The sequence below is a fragment of the Lagenorhynchus albirostris genome, chromosome 13 (assembly GCF_949774975.1).
Source record: "Lagenorhynchus albirostris chromosome 13, mLagAlb1.1, whole genome shotgun sequence".
NCBI classification, from domain to species: Eukaryota; Metazoa; Chordata; class Mammalia; order Artiodactyla; family Delphinidae; genus Lagenorhynchus; species Lagenorhynchus albirostris.
The window spans coordinates 88,108,164-88,125,247 of NC_083107.1; the positions used below are offsets into that span (position 1 = coordinate 88,108,164).

General features: G+C 49.0%; 1 protein-coding gene across 3 annotated transcripts in view; it reads left to right on the forward strand.

Moving 5' to 3' along the window:
- Nucleotides 1–17,084, forward strand: part of MYT1L (myelin transcription factor 1 like) — a 137,381-nt gene that overhangs the window by 11,956 nt on the left and 108,341 nt on the right. For all 3 annotated transcript variants that reach the window (XM_060168671.1, XM_060168672.1, XM_060168673.1), the window contains exon 4: nucleotides 13,343–13,695. In XM_060168671.1, coding sequence (XP_060024654.1) covers nucleotides 13,343–13,695 — 353 coding nt within the window. The remainder of the gene's footprint in view (nucleotides 1–13,342; nucleotides 13,696–17,084) is intronic.

Sequence of the window (17,084 nt, forward strand, 5' to 3'; positions counted from 1 at the left end):
CACTTCCTTCCTGGGCACTATGCATGCCCACCTTTATCCAAGGAACGGCACGGACACAAACGTTCCCAATTTGCAACATCTTGGAAAATGGAAGTTGGAAGAGTTTTGTTGAGTCCCAGCTTTGGCTCCAGCCGGGCAGGACCTCAGCTTTCACCCGTGTTTCGTCTACATCCTGTGTTATTTACACAAGGATTCATCACAACTTTCCTTTAAAGAGTAGATCTCTTTCCCACAGTCGAAACACAACATCTGAAGCAGGATCTTCGATCCGCACAAACTTTCTTAGACACTTGTCACCACCGCACAGTTTCTGCCCAGATGTAAAATTTTCTTCCTAAATGGATGTCATCAGCTCCTCAGAAGACAGAGGAAACTTCTCCCTTTCTCTCCCCAAGGCATCCTTTCTTCGGCTCACGGTGGCCGTTCATGTAGTACCTGCTGGAAGATGTTACTACTGACGTAATGGAAGGATGATGAAGATGGAAAATGATTGGAAAGACAGAAGAACAATTTCTACAAGTAAAGAGATGGGGTTACGTTCAGTTCTACCTAAATTTATAGCCAGTAGGACCTTACTGTCTTCTCCTTGGAGGAAGTCTCCTTGATTATCATCTGACATCTGTCACCTCCACACCATGAGTCAGGACCATGGTCGGACACAGAGGCATCACGGGAAGGAAGCGATTCCTCCCCTGAGGAGGCCAGCTGTCCTGCGGATACACATATATGACAGAATGTCCCAAGGGCCCTCGGAGTCCTGTTTGGGGACCAGGGAACAGAGAAGGAAGGAGCTCCATCCCCCCGGGCTGGCCAGCCTTCCCAAGGGGGAGATTCTTCACCTGGCCAGTGGGGGGAAGGGGGCGGTCAGGGGAGGGCACGGCGGGAGGGCTCACGTGTTCAGTCACCCTTTCACTTGGTGAGTCTGAGCTCTTTGTTAAGCAGCACTGTGCCAAGTGCCCAGATCCACGTAGGAACAGACCGGGTCCCCGTAGTAACAGACCGGGTCCCCGCAGTAACAGACCGGGTCCCCGCAGTAACAGACCGGGTCCCCGGCATCGGATGGGCTCGGAGCCTGAACAAAGAAACACCAGACCCAGACATGGAGCTCCAGCCCATGGGAAGCTCAGGCCTAGAGGAGCCAGCCTGAGGAGGCCGGGTGGTGGAGGGGGCCCAGGGAGGCCAGAAGAGGAGGCAGGGTCCTCAGTGGGACTGTGGCCGCCCCCAGCGGGGGCGGGGGGAGAAAAGCACAGCCAGGAAGGAGGCTGTGGCCATACGAAGATCGCGATCATAGAAGGTCCCCCGTGAGGACAAGGGGATGTGGAAGCCGTGGCCTCAGGATGTGGCCCAGTGGGTCACAGAGGACCGTATGTGCACAGGCAGGGTCAGGTTTTGTCCTCTCAGGAGGGAGAGAGAGAGAGAGATAGGGTGGGTGGGAGGGAGGGATGGAGGGGGGAAGGCAGGAAGTCTGTGCATTGGAGGAGATAGGAGTGAAAGCTCTTGGTGACCAGGGGGCCAGAAGCCAGCCTGGCCTGAGGCGGGGGCAGAGTGGAGGGAGAGGAGGACACACTGGAGACATTCAGGGCGTGGACACAGCAGGACTCAGAGCCGCCGGGGGCGCTGAACCAGGAGGAAGAGGGTCCGGGAGACTCAGGTCCCGCGTCCTCAGGCCCAAGGTTCAGACAAAGAGGAGCCGGGAGCGGACAACACGTTAAGACGCGCTCCATGCGGTTTATGTTGCCCCCGACAATTTCACGCTCATCTCCAGTCCTCTGTGGTCCGAGGCGGACTCCACGCGCGAGCAGCTTGCGTGTACCTTACTGCGTGCGAGAACATTCTGTCAGCCCCATGCTGTGTGGTGAGAACCGGACCCCAGAGGCCGAGTGACCTGTTGGGGTCCGGGTGATGGGCTGGTCACTGGCCGGCAAGCCAGGCCTCCCATCCCCAGCCCTGCCCACTTTCCACGATGCCGCCGGCCTTTGGACCGCATCCCAGGCTGAGATAAGCCCTCTGTGCTGGAGTTCACTTCAGTGAGGGATGTGCAGCCCAGATTCAGACAGAGAGGGGGCAAGAATGGGGTGGTCTGAGCAAGGTGGTCATTGCCGAAGGGGGCTGACGTTAGTTCCAGCCGCATCACAGGGCATGTGGTCATGGGAAGCACCGTGCATTCATTTGAAGGGACCTGTATGCAGCCTTTTGTTTCAGGTTCTGTTGTTGCTGTTTTTCCAGCAACGGGGCCATTTGACAACGTCTGACTTTTCTTGTCATCAATTGTCACGTTAGCATCCTTCAAACTCTGAGAAGCTAATGCTCTCAAGCGGGTCCACGTTCTGTACACGGATCCTCACTCACGTCTTTGTGGTACCCGATAGCTTTTAATTAATGAGAATGACCTATTAAAAAAGATGTGAGGGGGCTTCCCTGGTGGCGCAGTGGTTGAGAGTCCACCTGCCGATGCAGGGGACGCGGGTTCGTGCCCCAGTCTGGGAAGATCCCACATGCCGCGGAGCAGCTGGGCCCGTGAGCCATGGTCGCTGAGCCTGCACGTCCGGAGCCTGTGCTCCGCAACGGGAGAGGCCGCAACAGTGAGAGGCCCGCGTACCGCAAAAAAAAAGAGAAAGATGTGAGGAACCCAATTGCAATAGGAACCATGAATGGAAACAGGCGGAATCCTTGATCGAGAGCCCTTAGCAATTAGGGGAGCAGCTGAGCGCCCCCGGCCCCCGCCCACAGAAGCCTTCCACGGACAGGGAGGCCCCAGAGAACAGAGGCCCCGAGACACCTGGTCTCTAGCCCAGGTTCCAGAAAACGCCCTTAAAGACCCCTGGGGATCTGACCAACGCCTTCCTCCTACAGACGAGGACCTGTGACGCACAGGGATGGAGCGACCCCCTCAAGGTCACACAATTAATAGGAGGCGTCAAATCCAGCTCTTCTAGTCCAGACCTGTATTCAGTTCCCAACCAGGATGTCTGAGAACCTTTGCACCTGCAGGACTGAGAATTATCTGTCTACTCACAGGGAGGGGAGGTGGGCACTGCCTGAGAAAACTGAGAGAAAAGAAGAAAAGTTCTCATCTATTTAGTGTTATTAGATATGGAGACAAATAAAACATAGCAGCACCATTTACATCCGACCAATGGCTGAGCTGAAGGCAGTGGTTTAACTCCTAAGCTGGGAAGCCCTCGCTGAGGCTGGACGAGCACGGCTGGCTCTTTTTCCCAGGCCCCTCGTGGACCTCCTGCACGACCTGAACCGAGCCGTACATATAAACATCTCAATGCTTCAACTATCTGTATTTTAAATATTCCACAATTGAATAATTTCTTACCAGCCATAGAAAGACAAAGTACTCTGTCCTAGAGCATCTGAAAACGAGGACTCTAGTACATATTTGAGGAAGAGTAAGAAATCTTCAATTTTTCATTTGCATGTATTTTCTTATATATTGGTCCCTGGGGCAAAGATGTAAATGGCAAAATCATAAATTCTTATGTAGTTTGATTCTCAGTTCTTCCTATCAATCTTTTTTTATTGAAGTATAGCTTTCTTACAATGTTGTGTTAATTTCTGCTGTACAGCAAAGTGAAAAATATTCTTTTTCATATTCTTTTCCATTATAGGTTATTACGAGACACTGAGTGTGGTTCCCTGTGCTATACAGTAGGTCCTTGTTGTTTGCCCGTTTTGTATACAGTAGTGTATATATGTTAATCCCATACTCCCAATTTATCCCTCTCCCCCATCTTTCCCCTTTGGTAACCAGGAGTTTGTTTTCTATGTCTGTGAATCTCTTTCTGTTTTGGAAATAAGTTCATTTGTGTCTCTTTTTTTTAGATTCCACATATAAGCGAGATATCATATGATATTTGTCTTTGGCTTACTTCACTTATGAGAAACAGAAAGAGTATGATAACCTCTAGGTCCATCCATGTTGCTGCAGCTGGCAGTATTCCATTCTTTTTCATGGCTGAGTAATATTCCACTGTATACATGTACCACATCTCCTTTATCCATCCATCTGTCAATGGACACGTAGGTTGCTTCCATGTCCTGGCTATTGTAAGTAGTGCTGAATATTGGGGTGCATGTATCTTTAATTTAAATTTATTTATTTATTTATTTTTGGCTGTGTTGGGTCCCCGTTTCTGCACGAGGGCTTTCTCTGGTTGCGGCAAGCAGGGGCCACTCTTCATCGTGGTGCGCAGGCCTCTCACTATCATGGCCTCTTGTTGCAGAGCACAGGCCCCAGATGCGCAGGCTCAGTAGTTGTGGCTCACAGGCCCAGTTGCTCCACGCCATGTGGGATCCTCCCAGACCAGGGCTTGAACCCGCGTTCCCTGCACTGGCAGGCAGACTCTCAACCACTGCGCCACCAGGGAAGCCCCGAAGGGGGGCATGTATCTTTTTGAGTTATAGTTTTTTCAGGATATTTGCCCAGGAGTGGGATTGCTGGATCATATGACAACTCTGTTTAGTTTTTTAAGGAACCTCCATACTGTTCTCCATAGTGGCTGCACCAATTTACATTCCCACCAACAGTGTAGAAGGGCTCCCTTTCTCTACACCCTCTTCAGCATTTATTATTTGTAGAGTTTTTGATGATGGCCATTCTGACCGGTGTGAGGTGACACTCATTGTAGTTTTGATTTGCATTTCTCTAATAATTAGTGATGTTGACCATCTTTTCATGTGCCTCTTGGCCATCTGGATGTCTTCTTTGGAGAGATGTCTATTTAGGTCTTCTGCCCGTTTTTTGATTGGGTTGTTTGTTTTTTTGATACTGAGTTCTGTGAGTTGTTTGTATCTTTTGGAGATTAATCCCTTGTCGGTTGCATCATTTGCAAATATTTTCTCCCATTCTGGGTTTGTCTTTTCAGTTCTCCCCATCAGTCTCAACTACTGTAATTCAAGGTAGCAGCACTGGTGCAACTTCAGGAGCTCCACAGTATCCCTTCAGTACTGAGTGTCACAGCAGCGTTGAATATCCCTGTAATATTGAGCATCCCAGCAGTGTTGAGGAGTATCACAGTAGTATTAAGCAGGACTGCAGTACTAAGTACACCTGCAGCATCAGCTGTTGCTATGGTATTAAGTACTGCTGCAGCGTCTAGGACCTGTGCTAGCACAGAGTGGAACAATCACTTGCTAATGATGTCACAGTTGCTGCCTCCAGTGTTCAATTCGTCTGGACTAAATGCAGACCGAAACGTCCGTGTTGCTGTGCTGTTGTTAAATGTGACCTAGAGCACTCTTGTCAACTTGTAAATATCAAGACCAATAAAGTTGAAAGCAGTATATGCAGCTGACAGCCTAAGCGCGCACGGTGTTCATTTCCAGCAGTTTCCGCTCTGGACGTGTTCTCTAAGCTGATGTAAGTAGGATGCTTAAGCGGCTTCTCTCCTGACCTGGCAGAGTTGTGCTCACGTAGCAGGTGGAAAGTCCAGTCATATTCTGACCTAGTGCCTGTCACTGACTCTCTCTGGCCTTAGCTTCTTCCTTTTCTAGGTGAAGGGGTAGATGGAGTGATTGCTGGGGTCCTCTCTCCTCCAGACTCTGCTGTTCTGAGAGTGTTGTCTTAGGAGTATCCCAGCACGTGGCTCCCCAGGCCATCATGAACTGGCCACTTCAGGAACCCTTTTAACCATCCGAGATTTTTAGCTCAAATAGGAAGAGTCAAAGTGAATTTACAGAGCAGTTTAATTTGTCGATCTCACTGCCAAGGAGTACACTGGCTGTCGGGGTGATTTTATCGGACATTCTCAACATTCTCCCCCTTGCAGTCTTATAAGTGGCAGGTGTAGTAAATGCTGTTTTGCAGATGGAAAGGCGAGGGCAAGCATGTCATTGAAAGCCGGGTGCTGGTGGAACCAACCTGAAGACCAGGAGGCTCACAGCAAAATCATCAGTAAAATATCAATCAATAGAAAGCAATGTATTGAACACCCACTCCTTCATTGGCACAGCGGCAGCTTAGAATAATTAATTCAATAGCACACCCTAATGCCAAGGAGGATAAAATGAACACGCATGAAAAAGTCAGTAACAATATAGTTACAAAAAGGATGCTAAGTATCTGATGGTGCAGAGCTTTTAAAGACAGAGGATCCTGAATTCCAGACTGACCAGTGGTGACTTTATGGAAAAAGCAGAACTTGACATGGTCTGGGAGGGTCAGCGTGAGAGGAAATAGAGAAGTAGGGCTGGAAGGAAGGAGGGGAGGAAGGGGGAGAGGGAGGAGGGGGAAGCAGGTGCTGCAGGCGCTATGCTCATACCACGGCTGCTTTAGTTGAATTCTTTTGACTTTGGAAGAACAGAGAAACACAGGTTATTTCCGGTGAAAAGAAAAACGGGAGGGGGATCCTGTAAGGATTTCAAGATTTCTTTTAAAATACAAGAAACAGTCCCAGCAGCCACTTAACCAAATCTCCTGGAAAGCGGGTTTGGGGAAAGGGTGCTGGTTTCTCTGTGTCTCCACCCATCCTCCCTGGTGGACGTCAGCCCTGTGGACCACGGACCCACCAGGCTGCTGCCTTCCCCTAGGGAAGTGTTCTTCTTGAGTCAAAATAAATTATACAGTGATTTTTTTTATGTTTTATTTGAATCTTTAAACTGCCATTCAAGGCAATAAGTATTTCATAACAGGCTACATCATTTAAAATGATAAAAGAAAAACCCATAAAGCAAGTCTCTGCCTTGCAGAAACAGAATTTTTTTAATCCTCTAAAGCCATAACGTCAAGTAAATATTTTGAAAATTTATTCATTGAATGTCTTACAATGCCTAGAACATTTATGTCACATTTAACTTAAAAATATGTACTATTCAAATCAGTCTGTCTCTCGTTTACAATACTATACAGAGAATAAAAGAACAAAATTAAGGAAATATGTCAATATGTAGTCAAAACTGAATTGGTTTTATTAATGTATATGTTGTTGAAAAGATATCAGGAGGATGTCTGGAATGCCAGCCATTTAATTGAATAATTCAGTGAATTAAGTTACTTCTGCAGTATTTTTAAATACCTTTATATATTCTAAAGACATGTAGGAATACCCCTTTAAAAGTTCAGTGGTAAAGAGGGATGTCAACTGTACACAAGACAAGAGGAGGGAGAGAATAACAGAAAGAGAGCTCAGATTTCCGGAGCTCCTTCCACATAGTCAGAAGGTGTTTCATGTATGTTTTTATGTTTTTCATTTGCTGCTAAGAGTCTGAATTAGGTATTACTGTACCCATCTTACAGATGGAGAAATTGAGGCTGGTAGGGATTAAATAAGCTGCCCAAGGTTGAACAGTTGTGTAATCTTGAGCAAGTTACTTAAGTATATGTTCTCAGCAGAGTCGCTTTTGTGTTTATGTAGCTCTGATGCTGTTCACAGACTCTCCGCATGTGTGATGACCTGAACCCTCTAACGTCTGCGTAGATACGGCCCAGCCTTCCAGGGCAGGTTCAAAACCCACCTCCTGCTGTGACATCCATCCTGGCCCAGGTCACTCTTCTCCCGCTCCTGTGGCCTCCCGGGGGCTCCGAGTGCTGTCCCGGGGTTGCAGGTTTCTCTGCTCCCACCCCCTCCAGCCAGACAGGGAGCCCTGGGGGAGCAGCTCAGGCCTCCTCGGAGCCCTCAGGGCACTTGGACAGTCCTCTGTCCTCTGCATCTCCTCCCTTTCCTCAAACGCCCGTCTTCCTAGGGGTCTGTCAGTCCTCTCTCTCCACTCTTCCCCAGGAAGCCAGCCCCATCCCACTGTGCACTGACCGCCCCAAGCCAGTGTTGCCAGCCAGACCTCTCTCCTGAGTCCACCCCTCTTGCTGCTGTGGGAACTGCGACCGCGCACGTTTAGCCCACCCGAGTCAGCCTGACCTTCCTGCCCCTCTGCCACCAAAAATCCCAACAAGACCCGGAGCCTTCCGCACCCTCCGATCAGTGGGCGTGAGCCGGGCTCCTCCAGCCTCTTCGCGGCACTGCAACCACAGGAAGGTGTTTACAGTGCGCAAACGATGCCCTGTAGGACTCTGCCCACTGACCACCTTGTGATGGGCACCTCTGTCTCCAGGGCTGTCCCTCACCATCCCCCGGATGCGGTCACACCACTCTCTGTCTCTGTCTCTCTCTGTGTCTTTCTGTCCTGCCCCATCCGTATCGGTTCCTCTGTGAAGCTTTCCTGACCCTCTGTCCTGTCCACGAGGGTGACTCTCTGCTCCTGTCCTGTGAGGTGAGGGCTGTGTCTGCACTGCTCAAGGGAAGGTTTCCTGAACAAAAGAATCAATCTCTTCATTCAGCAGCATTTATGGCGAGCCTACCTACCACATGACAGATGTCAGAGAAGCAAATGTGTCAATGGACCCTCAGTAGAGCCCAGTGAGGGAGGAGCACAGCGTCTCTCCCTCTCTAGAGATCAGAAGCGAAGACGGGGGGCGCGGGGTGGGTGTCAACACCTGCTTAGTGTTACTCAGCCTTGAGATTCTCAGCAAGGAGCTCAGGATCTGCCCCTCAACATGGGAATTATAATAGCACGTGTCTCACAGGGTCATCGTAGAGTTTAATGGATCCGTATATGTAGAGATTTTAGGAAACACCAGGCACATAATAAGTGATCTGTGAGCGGTGTTGGCATTAGCCGAGCTGCCAGGAGAAGCCAGGACTCCAGGATCATGTTCACATAGGATTTCTATTATTCCAAACTAATCATGTATCCTTGACACATTGAGGCTCTCCAAGCAACACAAGAAACAGATCACCCGTAAGAGCAGAGGCCACAAAGAACCCTCCTGAGCCTCGGAAGCGACCGCGGCCTTTCTAGGCTCCACGAGCATCGTCCTCAGCGGGGAGAGGCCAGCGCCAAGACCATCTCATGCTACATCCTTGTCTCCTGTCAGCAGCTGTAACGAGAGGGCTCTGAGCAGGGCACACTCGGCCAAATGTGTTTTTCAGTTTCTCAGACCCTGTCCCCTGTTTGTATTAAAATTGGAGACGTGAAAATGTCAAGCAAAAGACCATTAAAAATAACACGGAAATTGGCCTCGAGAGCATGTAATACACAATATTTTATATATGCGTTTGCTGCAGAAACTCCGGAAACTCCGTGGCAGGTAACCAATTTTCTAGAACAACCTGACACAAAAGACTGAACGTTGTTTAAATCAAGTTAACATCAAAAGGACTGTAAAAGCTACAGCAACTAAATGACCTACCAAGACACCCAAACGAGCAGAGTAGCTGCAGAATAGCAAAGCCTGGAGGCTGATTCGCAACTTTAAGTAACTCAAGGAGGTTAAAGCCTGCGCTATCGCGATCTTATGAGTCATCATACAGACACTTTGAAGGTTCCACTGTGTGAGAAACATATAAATGCATTTATTGTCATCTTCGAATGTTGCATATTATATAGAGTGATAAGGATACAGGAGAGGGTGTATGAAGGAGTTGTCAGTACGCCGACCTGGCCTCCGGGCTCACCTCTCAGCTTGGAGGCGGGTAGACCCGGCAGGTACAACAGCTACTCACGCCGGAAGCGGCTCAGCTACAGGGATCAGCAGAGACATTCACCCCAGCAGCACCCTTGTCCTTCAGAGGTGGCTGGGTCTGAGTCTGCTGTAAGTATACAGCATGCATTCCCTTGAGGGGCTGGGCTTTCTTGCATCACAGTTTTGTGACCTGCCTCCCAAAGCTCGGCCCCTCCCTCCCTGTCCCCTACTCAGCTTCCCGCAGTGTCCAGTGAGAAGCCTTCCCATCGGTTTCTCACTCAGCAGATATTTACTGAGAACCTACTATGTCCAGTATCGTAGCCACTAGCCACGTGTGGCTATTGGACTCTTGAAACGTGACTAGTGCTTCTGAGGAATTCATTTAAAAATCTCCTTTAATTTTATTAATTGGCTACACATGACTAGTGGCTACTGTATTGGATACTGCAGCTCTAAAGATAGAACAATCCCTTAAACACGGGCCATTTTCTCTGTCTCATGAAGGAGAAAGACAGTATGTCAACCGATAATCACACTAGGATGTGATAAGTGCTTTCATTACTAATAAATGGAGAAAACTACGCTTTGTTCATTCAACAATATTCATGGAGTAGCCATCAAACACAAGGTTCCATTCGCTGCTATGGGAAACAGGCAGCTGTTCCCATGGTGGAGGCCTGACGACAGTGCTGAGAAGCAGAATGGAGGCGTGCAACACCGACCATGAATTCCAAGCCCTAAGTGAAGCTTGGACCCTCCTGCGCAGGTGAAGGGCCAGCCATGGCGCCTGCCAAGTTCTCTACCTGGGGTTTCATGTTGGCACCAGGTTCCCAATTTTTCCTAAGACTCTGCCATTTGTTCTGTCATGCTAGGGACATTCCAGAACTGTGGGGGGTTGTTGGATTTTTAGAAAGACTCGTGTGCGTTGATAGACATGAGCCTGGATGAATCTGAAGGAGGTTGCAGCTGGAAAGCAGTCTGGCTTTTCCAGCACTTGGACCAGCGGCACCTGCTAGGTGGGAGAAGAGCAACACCCGCTCTTCCTCAGCTGTGCAGATTCTGTCCCGCTGGCCACCCATCAGCAGATGTGAGGTCCACACATGGCTTTGGGAGGCTCCACACTCCCCAACACGGGTCCCAGAGTCACTTCCCAAGGCTTCACTTTGAAACATTGCAAACCACTGGGTTTCATAGACCGGAAAGCGTCTGTCTATGGGAGTGGGTTCTTCATCCGGGAGCTGTTTGGCACACGTAAAGTGAAGTCTGTCCTGTGGGCTTGAATTCGGTTGTCGTGTTTAAGGTAGATACCAGGAACTCACCGTCAGCGTCAGTGGGTCAAATAGAGACGGGACAAAATGAATCTGTTTGTAGGAAGAGCGCAATTTTATTTCCGGTTTACATTCATAGCTGTAGAAAAAAGCGTGAGCATCAAACCATGTGAACTGGCAGAAGACGCTGGAAGCTTGAGGCCAGCTAATTCCAGAAATTGGAAAAAATGAATCCAAATGGTTTACAAAATGTAGGATAAGGAAGTAAAACCAATTCAGGTAACAATAGAAGGGCCATCTCCATTCTCCTACTCTGAATTTTGCAACCCTACCGTGTAAGGTCTGAGCTCCCGTTAGCACCTTGCGATGTGGGGCTGCTGAGAGGGGACAGAATCAACAAGAAGTCCACCGCAGTGCTGGGTTTATGCCATCCACAGACATTCCCATTGCCAAGTGGAGGTGGGGCCGTTTTGAGTAACATGACTGAATAGCACAAGGTCAACTGTTTTCCCATCATTTCCCAGCATCTGAATGAATCTGAGAGTGAAAGCAGGCCAGTTGCCTGTCTCCGTGAACACCTGGTGTGCAGGTAGCGTTGATGCCGAGCAGACACGTCCAACAACTTGTTGATGAACTAAGACAAGAGAGAAGAGTTTTGGGAAGGTAACAACAGTCCTCATGAGCTGCCGGTTCACAGACAGAGCCCAGAGAAAAAGAAACTTATTGTTACACTTACTAATCTATTCGGATAAACGCAGAGTGAACACACTAACAGGTGCACTCAGATCCAGGACCACGTCTCGAGAAGATTCGCTGGAATGGAAGTTGGACTTGACCAGTCGTCAGGGATGGAGGCAGGGAGGGGCTACGGAATGTTTGGCTGAGATCATTGACTCAGATTCTCCCCAAATCCGTGTAAATGTTCACATAAATCTCAGATACCTGTTTATTTCCTATGAGAAACACTCTCTAGACCAAAATTTGTTTCCTTCAGTTTTTTCTGATTATAATAAGCATTATCTGTTTTGATTATTGTATTTTTACAATATGAGAACAGTCAAAAGGCAGAAGACTCATCACTCTGTGTTTCACGGGTGGGAGCTCTGCCTGCTTCCCCCCCGACCCTATCTCGTCTCTCACGCTCTCAATCTGTCCTCACTGCACCTGCTGTCAGCTTCCCAACATGCAACTGTGATTGCATCATCGATTGCGTGAAGGAACTCAAATAACTCCCATCATTAGCCTACAAGGATGGTCTGATCCCGAAGGGCTCTCAGGGCTTCGCGCCATCCTCACACCTCCTCCCAGACATCTGAGGCCTGTCTCCAGCGTAGCCTCTTCCTGGGGACGCCCCAGCTCCCTTCGCTGGCTGTCCCTCTATTTTATGATGTAGTGCCCTCTCTATACTTTTATCATAGTGTCTGTCACACTCTCTATTCACTCAACAACTATTGGATGAGTGCCCATGACTCCCCGGGCATTTGGTGCACGGTGGTAAACAGTGGCCAGAGGTTCTAAAGCAGAATTACTGCCATGTCTGAGTCCCTACTGGGCCATAAGTGACTTGAAGGGTGGATCTGTGCCTTTCACCTCTGAGTCTCCTGCACAGCACGGGGCCCAGCAAAGAGGAGGCTCCCAAAATAAATACACACTGGGTGGGTTCATGACTGAATGAATATTGTACCATTCCTAGGTCCCAAAGTGAGCCAGTCATAGTCTGCAGGAATCCCCTATCGAAGTGTTCACTTAGTGATGAAGATCACACATCTCATTTTAGACACACAGAACAATTGCCAACAGCATTTTCCCGGATGTCTTTTCTCCCCATTCCTTGCAGTATATATACATATAGAGTTTCCAGGAAGAAAAAGACTCCAATTAGCAACAATGCTTTGGAAAATTGCCCCTTTTCAAGGAAAGGTTATGAGCTCTTGCTGTAAGGGTCTCACCCAAGTTTGGGCCAGTTTTAGCAAGATTAGTGCTGACTGCCAAATACACCAAGTCTGCTTTCTGTGACGCCAGGGCAGGACTGACACCTTCTACGGAGCCTGAACCTTGCTCCCATCAAAGGCATGTACGGTCCACCTCCTTTGAGTGGTCATTCTGTCTACAGATATAATTTTATCTAGAGAATGTACAAAAATCCAAATATATCCAAAGCTTTTTTGCAACTTCTATATTTTCATATTTCACAAAAATGTATATATGTTAATATAGTATGAATGAACTAATTCTTTTTTTTAAATGTGCGTTGCACACCATGTGCGTTCGGTAAGATGTTTAGTGAACTTGTGCTGTCGATTACATGATGTTGCTGTGCACGTGCTTCGTAAACCATCCCCGGGGGTGCTGTGAAGATCCCTGTGTGATCACGTGGACGGCAGTGATAAGGGACGAGGAGAGGAGAGAAAAGTTTAGCAGCCCCAGACACCAGCCAGCTGTGTCTCTGTGGAATGTAGCTCTGTGCACAGGTGCCGGCGCACTCGTGGGAGTCCGTGTGCTCACATCCTTTCTGCGTTCGTGCCGAACCTCTGCCTCTTCATCCGGGGCTCCCGTCGCCCTGATCCTCAAAGACAGTAACTCAGATCTTCTCTCTCTTTTCTAACAGCGTGTACGGCTGCCCCTTGGCTAAAAAAAGAAAAACACAAGACAAACAGCCCCAAGAACCTGCTCCCAAGCGAAAACCGTTTGCGGTGAAAGCGGACAGCTCGTCGGTGGATGAGTGTTACGACAGCGACGGCACGGAGGATGGGGACGAGAAGGACGAGGCCGAGGAGGAGGACGGCTCAGAGGAGGACGACGAGCCGCGGGACGACGACGACGACGACGACGAGGGGGGCAGGGACGAGGACATCGAGGACGAGGATGAGGACGGCGAGGACGGCGAGGACGACGACGACGACGACGACGAGGAGGACGACGAGGATGACGACGACGACGAGGACGACGACGAGGAGAACGGTAATCTGCAGCGCGGGGGCGAGGACCGAGCGGTGGGCGGGGCCGCTTCCGGGAGGATGGTCCGGGGCCGGCGGCCGTGGCGCATGCGTGCTTGATGCCCACGGGATTAGGCGGCCGGGGCAGCGCTGGGAGGCGCGGCTGTGCGTGTGTCTTTCCCTTTCCTCTTAGAGAAGTTCTTTAAATCATCCATCAGACATTAGATGTTGCTTCGGTCACGTTGTCACTCAGACTGGTCATCCCCAGAGTCTGCTGAAGTATCTGTGGTGTGCACGTCTGCTTAGCTTGGCAACTTTTATCCAGAGAGTTCAGTTTGCCTGTTCTCGGAGGCTCCACCCGAGAGATCCCCGTCATGAGCCGCTCCGGTGGCTGTGGTGTTGGCACGGGCAGCCCACGTGCCTCCCGGGAGCCGGAAGCCTGTGTGAGCCCTGCTGCAGGAGCTGCTGAAGTAGGTCTGTCCGTCAGTGGCCAAGGCTTTCCTTTAGGGGCCGTCAGGTATGGGTCCGAGGAGGAAGCCGGCTGTAAGGAAGCAATGAATCAACCCATCATCTGCTTCCGTGCTCAAGAGCCGTGTTTTCTGATCCGGGGAGACAGACACATGAAGGGCACGTTGCGCAGGGTAGTGGCATCTTCGGGGCAAAAATTTCAGGTGGTTGTGCGTTTACATCCAGCTTATTGTTAGTGCCAGACTGAGAAATAGGACTTCAAAGCCAGTCCCTTCACAGAAGTCCTTTCTTTTCTAGAAGGACGTGGGAGGTCGCTGAAGAGCCTAGTTCTAGGCTTCTCTGGTGTAGAGCTTGCCTCAGAGAAATGGCAAAGCAGGTTGAAAAAGTGGAGGGAATATTTTTCCCTTACACTTCTTCCTTGGTCTCAAAGCTCTCCAAGAATCTGAATTCTGAGAAAGGCTAATTCCTCAACACAAAGGACAATGGTTTCAGCCGATGGAGAGAGAGTTTTTAGATTAGGCAGGTGTGAATTGGTTGTTGCTAATCCCGTGGAGTGGGCATGAATCAACTTTCCTCCTTCAGGGGTTACACCAGTTTGTTCCAGGAAACCTGGCTTTTATGAAAGAATCCTCGATTGTTACTGTAGTTTAGGGTCCTTATGAAAACAACTGACTGCTTAACGTACATGGATAATACAAACGTATCTGTATATAAATGCATACACACGCACACACACACACACACATGCATAAACTTCATGCATTAAAATCTGGTCTCCCCAGGTTACTTTTCTTGTCTTGTTATTATAGGTCGTGGCGCGGAGACAGCCTAAGGAGTAGCAATAGCATACACCCACAGATACACCGTTCGCTCTGCTAAGCAGACCGTGGTGTCATTAATGAGACGATGGCTCTTTCATGCTGAGTATTAAAAACAGCAGCTCTGAGTAATAAAATATGTGGAAAGTTGGAGAATCGACCAATTTGGCAAATTGTTTCTGGACCCTGTATTACATGTGCGTAGCTCTGGGTGAGATCGTTCGTTGTTGAGGCTGACTCATGATTTGTACCTTAACCATGGCTTCTTATGAAGATAGTATAAAATACTGCTCCTTCATATTCTCGTTCTATGTTTAGAAAGCGGCAGACATTAATATTTGAAGTTATGGATGTTTGTGGGTGTGGTGAATTAGGGTCGGCGATATTTGCACATATGCATCATTTAACCAAGTGCCTTAACCAGAGTCTAGGCTCTGCTCTCCGTTTGCTAGAATTAAACTTTCCATTTTAATTTACTTAGGGCCATATTTTAAATAATCTACTTTTAAAAGTGCAAAATGACGTATTTTGAAAAAGCGATCACAGGCTTATCGAAACAGCTTTAGCATGTGACTGCACTGGCTTCATTCACTCTGACTTGAACGCTTAGAGTTGTTTTAAAAAGTGAGAAAGCAGGGCTTCCCTGGTGGCAAAGTGGTTGAGAGTCCGCCTGCCGATGCAGGGGACGCGGGTTCGTGTCCCGGTCCGGGAAGATCCCACATGCCGCGGAGTGGCTGGGCCCGTGAGCCATGGCCGCTGAGCCTGCGCGTCCGGAGCCTGTGCTCCGCAATGGGAGAGGCCACAACAGGGAGAGACCCACATACCGTTAAAAAAAAAAAAAAAAAAAAAGTGAGAAAGCAAACCAAAGATAAAGACATTTTTCTAGGAAAATTCATGCAAGTGGGCATAATCAAGGGGGCGTGATAGAGCCATGAAACAATTGCATAATTATAACATCAGCCCCAGAATGTCTGACTATGTGACCCACCCTGCCTGGTGACCAGCACTCAGTGTTCTGCAAACATGAAGCCCAAGTCGGAGGCATGTAAGGAAGTTGGTTCCAGAAAGAAAATGCCCAGTAGGAGGGTGAATGATCAACCCTTGGTCCCTGGTGGCAGAATTCGTATTCAGCTCTGGATTCTCCAGCTAAGCACCTTCTAGAATCATCTATTCTGTGAACTTTAGAGGAATCAACTAAAACTACTAAAGAGAGGTTCTGCCATGGTGGCCACGTGCTGTAAGGCAGATATGTCCATTTTACCAAATACTTTGGCAGTAAGGTGTAATAAGCTACTCCCTCTTAGACGGCCTCTCATCAAGTCCTAAGTCCCAAGGAGTCGTTGGAGCAAACGTAGCCCATGTGATGGACCCTGAACTGTGGCTCTGATCGCTCTAAGTTCTGTGCAGGAAGGCCCAAAGCCTTGCTTGATTTCCAAGTCAAACAAAAGCATCCTTCCTAAGCAGAAACCATTTCCGAGGCCTGATTCCCGGAGAGGGTTTCACCGAGTTCTTCTGTTACAGGGAGAAATCTCCCCTGGAGGAGCCCACGGACAGGTGTTCCAAGACCCCGTGTAGCCAATATCACACAAAGATATGCCAGGTGGCTTATCCAGTGGGTTATTTCATAACCCCCAGGGTCAGGAATCTTCAGGAAGGTTCTAGATCAAGGAGACACATCTGCTGATGAAGTGCTCATTTTACATGATCAAACTCCTGGCTGTGTGTGACTTACGACAATCAGCCTTCGATTATCCATCCACCTCCCATGTTCACGTCCTCCCAAATGCGTTTTATTTTACCTGACGGCTACTATCAGTCTGTGTGAGTGTCTGCCCCGTAGCCGTGTCTGTAACATGAGAAACCCCACGTTGTATGTCTTTGTCCCCTCCTTGTATTGGCAGAAACTGTTTCTGAAAAACTGGGGAAGGTACTTTCTGTGTCTGGTGACCAGAGTTCCGGGTCAGCATCTCGAAGTCGGTCTTGCGTGTCCCTTGTTGACACTCTTGGCGGTTGTCGCGTTGCTGAGCCAGCAGCAGATCCTCTCCAAGGGGGACTGTGCCTCTTTCTTAATAAACTGAAGCACAGACGGTGACTGACAGTTAACAGAGTGAGAAGCGGGGCAGGCAGG